We start from the raw sequence: 7705 nt of genomic DNA, 5'->3' as shown, positions 1-7705 counted from the left end.
CTCCTTTCTCATCTGTTAAGAAAGCGAGGAGGAAAAGTTCTGCGCGGTGCAGCACAGCTGCTGTCCCACCTCCTCTAACCGGGTGAATGAAAGTCAGCAGACATGCGCACACAGGTCAGTTTTCTACAATCAGAATAAGATGATCCGATTAAGTGTTTACATGAATGTCATTCCGATTATCAATCGGCAAAACTCACCCTTTTCATTCGGATTAAAAGTTCATTCGAATYGAGCTAAATCGGATCAGAATAATCGGAACTGGCTGTTTACATGATGCATTTTTATTCCGAAAGCCGTTTAATTCGATTACTTTTGTCCATGTAACCGTAGCTAATGTCTAAAAGCAAGCATTGTGAGTGGGCACAGGCATCAGTGGTGAGACTGTCCCATCCCGCCCCTTACATGCATGGGTGCCCATTCCCAAGTTCCTATGTGTAAAAGTTATGAGGCTATGAGGTTATGAGTAAATGTCTAAGGTGTACARTAAAATTGGAGCCCAGGTGGCCACAGCAAACAGAGATGTAAAACTGTTGCCGTTGTAACACACCTGTGCCCCAAAAACCCTACGTGAGTGCAGTTGAAAATGAAGAGGGTGGAGGTGTGTGTTGGGGGATGGGGAGAAAAAAACTGAGGGAGCAAGAATGCTCTCACAGGGGGCCAGCTTTCTCGCTGACCCCAATAGACTCCCCCGCTTCCCGAGACCCACCCAGGGACTGAGGCCCCCAAGACCTCCTCCTCCAGACAGACCGCCAGGCCTAGAAGACCCCAGATCATGGACAGACAGAGCCCGGAGGACCRCCAGAAACCGGGACCAACAGACCACCCGCCCCAGAGCCGCACAGACCCCCAAGACCCGACCCCCAGCCCTACAGCCAACCCGCAGCCCAAAGAAGCTACTGAACCCCAGCAAGGACAAGGACGATCTAGCTGAGAGCGCACACCCAGCCGCCGACAGCGCAAGGAGGGACCAAGAGCGAGCCCCCGCCACAACAAAGGGGCCAGCCAGCCGACCCAGCACAGCCCGCTGCCGCCACCACGGCCATCCACCCAGCCCCACCCCAGAAGAAATACTACGCCCACCCCATCATTCAGACAACTCACAGAACATATAGCACGCTAGACACCCAGGCTGGGTTGGCCTACCTCCTCCCACGGGCCACCGGCCCTGCCCCCAGCCAACCCAACCCCCCAGCTTCGGACCCGCAGCCCACCAGCGCACCATGCTAATGACATGAAATTTTCACCAGATGGCAGTAACAACCCAAGTGATCCATACATACAAAGAAATCAAACCATAAATGTCCAGAAATGAAGTTTTTTGTAATAATGTGGAATGTGGTTTGTGTGTTAATTGCTGCACATTTTGTAGCTGTGAGGTACTAACAAAATTGTGTTATGTGTTTGCATTCTGACAATAAAACTTCTTGAATCTTGCGTACCCAAACAATACCCCCCCAAAAAAACAACAACTTTTCAGTAAGTTTAGTTGGCACACATAGTAACTGACTGTAACAAAAATATAACGACCTGAACAATCAGTCATATGAAAACAGAGGAGCGAGTCAACATCACCAAAGCACTTCAGCTAACTCTTGTTTATCAAGTAAAAATGGAGAAAAAAAGATTTTATCAGGCTCTAAAAGATTTGAGTCAAGATTTTTATCTAAACCAATGATTTGCATATGAGACAGGTTTAATTTAGTGTGGTGCACATACAAAGTTGTTTTGTAGAAATGTAAAAGGAAAATGAAAGGAGCTAGAACTGTGTGTACAGTATAACCTCAACACACCATACTCACTTTTATTATTCGAGCCAGACCAAAATCAGCCACCTTGCAGACCAGATGGTCTCCCACCAGAACGTTCCTGGCAGCCAGGTCTCTGTGGACGATGCTTCTGTCCTCCAGGTAGCCCATGCCATCTGCAATCTGACTGCCCATGTAGATAAGATGAGCTGATGTCAGCAAGTGGCCTTCAGGAGCTGACAACACACACACACACACATAATTAGCTGGTCCACTGGCACAGTCTGTGGAACTCTAATTTGTGTCATCTAAATAAGAATAACCTGATGTCCTTTAATAATTCAAATTTAGTGTGAAGCAAAACAGTTATCGCCAAAATCTCCTTTATCCCCCTTTTTTAACCAGATAAAACCCATTGAGATCAAGATCTATTCTTCATTGGTGATCTGAACAAGAGGTCAGCAACACAAGTCATTAAATAAAAATCAAAAACATTTTACAATCATCATCATCATCATCACTTTATTGTCCCCGTAAGGGAATTTTTTTTGCAGCAAGGTGGAGAAATACGAACAAATCACAGAAGACAACAATCACAATAATTATACAAAATYGTTGATGTTTCATCAACTTTAAACCATAAAGAATAGTTTAGTTAAATAAGATTTTTGCACAGAAAATCCATACATAGYTGAAATCATATTGGAGGGAGAAAAGAGACCTGTCCTCTTTTCTCCTACAACTTTGATAAACATTCTCTGATTATCAAAATGCGTAATAACTTTCAGTTAAGAAAACAATAAATCAAATAAAAAGAAGATAATTCTGTCTATCATCTGATTAAGAAAAAGAGAATGTCTCTTTGACAAGTTAAGGCGACCTGAGGTGGCCTAAATTCAGTTCTAAGTGGAACAGAGTTTTTGTCCCTTTAAAGGCCCATCAGAGGTCTGAGGTCCAAGATATTTTCCTCTATTATTTCACTCAAGGTGACCCCTACACAATATATATAAATGTGCTTTATTGGTCATCAATGCATGTTCCCATATTATTGAAGAAATTTATTGGGGTTTGCTTATACACTGATTTTAAATACACTATACATTGTATATTCTTTTTATTAGGTGAACAATATCTTTTTATAATGTGGTTATTTTTTGGTTGAATTGATGATTTTATGTCGAAGCATGCCTGAACACAGATTCAACACATAGAAACCGTTGATTTGAAAAGTAGAGAGTTAATCCTGTTTGAGTGTTTGGTTTCAGCCATATGTATGTGGTGGGCGGGACCAAATGCCGAAAAACAATGATAAAACTTGTACTTCCTGAAAACAGCCTGATTGCAGACAGACAATAATAAAACTGCCTTCAGCCAGAGCTCTGTGTGTGGTTGTATGCACTCTTTTATATTCAATATCCAAGTATTGGTGTATTTTCTGTCCGGCTCAAGCACAGAAAACAGTAAACGAACACTCTTAACAATTTTCTTTCATTATGACAATATTTGTGCTCTGCATTTGACCTGTCACACAGGAGAAGCASCCAAGTGGAGCAGCGGGCAGTTATGTTAGCTGCCTGGGGAGCAGTTGCGGGTTGGGTGTCTTGCTCAAGGACACCATGACATGTGGGCATGGCAGGGAGTCAAACCTGTGACTTTCTGGTCCCAAGTCAACTGTCCTACCACTACACCACAGCCGCCCCTGTTTAGACAGGGAGTCATTTCAAGATTCCAGGCAAAGCAAAGAAATAATCCTGATGGTGACTAAAACTCCATGATTTAGTAAAAATATAAGTAATAAAAAGAAAGAACTACTAATGCCTGAAATACAGACAGAGACAATACAGGCAATGATTGAACAGGTAATGTGTAAAACATAGGACTTGATCAAAAGACACAGGGGTGATAATGTTTGTTGGTTTGTCAGTACTGTTAGCAGAATATCTCATGAATCACTAAATCAATCACTGAATGTGTTCGAATGAAACTTTCAAAACAATCATCGGTTGGACGTTTGCAACACATTAACCTATGTTGACTCAAGTCCGTTAAGACGGCCGCTGCAACAACTGTCACAAAATATGATTCAAAGTATGACTGTTTTTATTTTAGTGTGAAAATATTAGGTGACAAATCTGACATTTGTGTATGTTTTGATCCTCCTCACTAACAAGGGTGTTTTTTAATCTCCGCCACTTGGCATTAATTTTTTTCTTGCCGTACCTTACAGTGTCAAACCGGAACTAACTAACCATGACCCTCGTGCTGAGGTTGCACTGCGTAGAGGCACGTCCCCCAGGTGGTGGATTGGGGTTCCCTGTTCCTGGTGTACAGGGGTGTGCCCAAATAAGCTGAAAGGTGAATAGGGTACCGCAAACCAAAAGCAGCCGGGCAGGTGGGGCTCGATAGCCTTGACAGGCAACCCACCTAGGAGAAGGAAAACTCTGATGTAAAACCMGGGTACCGTCAACACTCGTCAGTCGTCTACCCCCRGTGGATGACAAGTTGACAAGACTTTTAAAATGAACGGAAAAGGGACCGGCCCCTAGTACCCAGTAGAAGTGGGTTCTAAAATCTCCGGGGACCCAGCCTGCTTCACATTGGGCATGGATGCTGCAGGTGGTCCTAAGACCGTGCCTCTGGCCTGCCTGGTGGGCAACCAGGCTGGATGGGCYGGTAATATAATKACTGGAACAACCTTTACTCTGGCCCCAGGACCTGATGCTTATGTGTTGGGTCCTGGGCAACAGGAGGGTTTAGTGCCCTGGGGCTGAGTGACGGCGATGGCTTCTGCCACTGCTGTCACTGTGTCTACAGGGAGTACCCAGTGCGAGTGTAGCCTCTTGACTGCACCCCAGCAGGGAGTGGTCGGAGCCTCACAAGCGCTGGGGTCTCCAGGTGATGAGCACATTGACATGATGTTGGTGTCCTCTGATGGAGAAAAGGGTCTTAATCTCTGTAGTTTTAGGGATGATGGAATTTATACAGAGCAACTTGCATCATTGTAAAGATGCAAGTACATCGTTGTGTTCCAGCCTTAGTAGGATGCATACAGGCATAGCCTTGATCCAGGAACATTGGATAGTTAAATCTATGGTACAAGGCCTGGGATTCCCTGGGGGCACACTTTTATATGATGTGAGCAGCTGCAGACCCAGAGCAGCAGTAGTCCTGACAAGAGATGTAAGATACACTGCACTGCCCCGCCTAACAACAGGTGATGCTGTAGCAGTGCAGTTGGACATTCAGGCAAATGGCAAATCCAGACCGATCATTGCAGCCTCGGTTTATTTGCCATTTGATTCACAGCCACCTCCATCAGTTTGTGGCAATAGTCGATTATGCCAAAGAAAAGAGCCTCCCAGTACTCATTGGTTGTGATGCTAATTCCCATCATGTGTGCTGGGGGAGCTCTGATATTAAACCTAGAGGCAGATCTCTGTTAGAATACTTGCTGACAGAAGACCTGCTAGTCTATAACCAGGGCAATGTACCTAACTTCCAAACTGTTAATAGGGAGGAGGTCATTGATGTAACAGTCGGGTCTATGGACCTGGTAAACAAAGGATGTGACTGGGAAGTATTCCCAGATGAAACCATGTCAGACCATCGACGAAGTCACTTTAAGCTGAAGACAGGAAAACCATACCCAGTCACTTACAGAAATCCAAAAAACACTGACTGGAATCTGTTTATCAGCAGTTTATACCAGTTGATGGGTGGGAGAATTGCCAGGATCAAAACTGTGCAAGACATTTGTGACGGTACTGGTATTTTGATGCTTTATTGATGTTAATTTGAATAGTTAATTTGGTCGCCAGCCAGGTATCCCTCCTGGCAAGTAGGATGTTTTTAACCAAATGATATTTAGCTGTTAGTTTTATAATATGGTTTAGAGTTGTTTGTTTACCAAACACACCAGGACATGTAAAATATAAAGAAATTACAAATACACACCCTGTTAACTCTAAGTGACAAAATAGTGTTTAACAAAAGAGAATGAGCACAGACAAAACTGAAAATAGTTATCTCGAATATATTATTTACAACAAATAGAGAAACAAAATACAACAATACAAATAATACATACACAACAAACAAATCTCCCTAGTTCCCACCCCAGTGTCCATATGTGGTTTTAAATCTACTTAGTTCCGAGTCCAAAAAAAGAGAGCTTCCAGCTAGGCTTCACCAGCAAGAAGTAGATGGATGGCTTGACTTGACTTCACAAGCAAATGTAGGAGGCTTGACTCCACAAGGTTAAGATAGAACTTAACATGGTTTGAACAAACAGAAACACTCCCATAAAAAACTACACCCATACAAAAAAAAAAAAAGAACTCCATCTAGGAGTTCTTTATATGAGTGTTTTTTATGCAGCTGATGTGTTTTAAGTTTAAGTCTCAGTTTGCTTTTGTTGAGAGGTAATACATTGGGGAATGACACAAGACGAAACTTTTTGGGCGTCGGTTCCAGCAGACTTTTCTGTTTTTGGTTGGGTTTGGCTTCAGCAATACCTACTATACTCCACGGCTGATAAAGTGTTCCTCGGAGGGATTAAACACCTCTTTATGGAGCTTTTTTAACGCGGGTTTTTGGAAGCAGCTGATCAACTTGTGACTTAGCCAACAAGTGAACGAACTCAACAACAAACTGAGGGGGAGGGCGGCTTTTAAAGGGGAAGTCACTGTGACTAACACAGGTGACAGATCATCAATTAAGGTCGGAGGTGAGAGAAAAAAACAGGTGAAATCAATCAAACCAAGGCTGTACAACTTCGGGATGCCACACACACCCCCCTTTATGAAGACGAAAACTGGTAAGTTTAGTTTTTATTTTACTCCCAGTTACTTACATTTAGTTTTGTTTTTGAGCAGGATGCACAGTTTTTAATATAAGTTTTTACGTCTCTGCTCATATTTTTCCAGTACGCAAATGAATGCAATGTTCTGTAGGTTTTTTGTCGACCAGAATGACTAGTTACTGGATCATGGTGGTGATTATGGATGACGGATTGACGTAGAGACGGCGGTATGTACAGTTGATATAGGATTTTGTGAGGAAGTTTTAGAACACGATAGATTGTTTTATTTAGTATGGTGTATGAGGTTGTTTGATTTTCCGTTATGTCTCCTCTTTCCATTATTTGTTTATACAAGTTTTGTGTAAATGGGTCTCGTTTTTGTGCAATTTGGATTTTATTTTCTGTCACTTTGAGGTTGAGAGAGGTGACCATAGCGCAGGTGACAGGCAGACGATGATACGATTGGTGACACGACTCAGGTGGATGGTGACATTTGCAAATCCAACAGCAGGGTTGGAATGAATGGTTATTTTGTAGATTTATTTTGGGACGAGCGATGGGTTCTTTTGGAAGTGTTTCTGTTGAGGTGGACTGATCACGGGTTTGAGGTGGCTGGTTAATGTCTATAGATGACTTTATTGCTGTTTGTTGTTTTGTCAGCTCTTGCAGGTGGGAGAAATCGTCCTGCAGAGTGGAAATGTTAGTTGTTATTGGTGCCAGTTTGGTATGGATCAGATCTGAATGAAGGTGTTTTAATTTCAGATCGATGGTTGTTTTTAACTGTTGGAGAAGATGTTTAAATTGTATGTCCAAATGTTGATATATATATATATATATATATTTTTTTTTTGTTTGTTCTTGAATTATTTCTTTTATTGTTAGGTTGCAATATTCACTAATGTTCTTTTTCTATTTTTTCTGCAGCTCCACCATCTGAGTTAAAATCCAAAAGCTCAGACATATTGATTAGTGGCAGGCTGAGAAGATCAAATTCTGATAAATCCAAATAATTAAATGCGGTTGAGGTTTTTGTTTGTGGTTCTATTATTAAAGAGACCAAATCTTCATTTAGGGTTGAGATTTTGTTTTGCATGCTCATTTTGGAATTTTTAAAAATTTTTTAATATTTGTCACTTTTCTTTAAAAAAGTTTATGCTGT

The 7705-nt window shown here is 42.1% G+C and overlaps 1 protein-coding gene across 1 annotated transcript in view; it reads right to left on the bottom strand.

Moving 5' to 3' along the window:
- Nucleotides 1–7705, bottom strand: part of LOC106528740 (tyrosine-protein kinase SRK3) — a gene marked incomplete in the record, with an annotated part of 88042 nt that overhangs the window by 17916 nt on the left and 62421 nt on the right. Inside the window, 1 exon segment of the mRNA XM_014023986.1 lies at nucleotides 1800–1981. Coding sequence (XP_013879440.1) covers nucleotides 1800–1981 — 182 coding nt within the window.

Source organism: Austrofundulus limnaeus, unplaced genomic scaffold (genome assembly GCF_001266775.1).
Source record: "Austrofundulus limnaeus strain Quisiro unplaced genomic scaffold, Austrofundulus_limnaeus-1.0 Scaffold401, whole genome shotgun sequence".
NCBI classification, from domain to species: Eukaryota; Metazoa; Chordata; class Actinopteri; order Cyprinodontiformes; family Rivulidae; genus Austrofundulus; species Austrofundulus limnaeus.
This window is presented reverse-complemented; position numbering and strand designations above follow the sequence as displayed.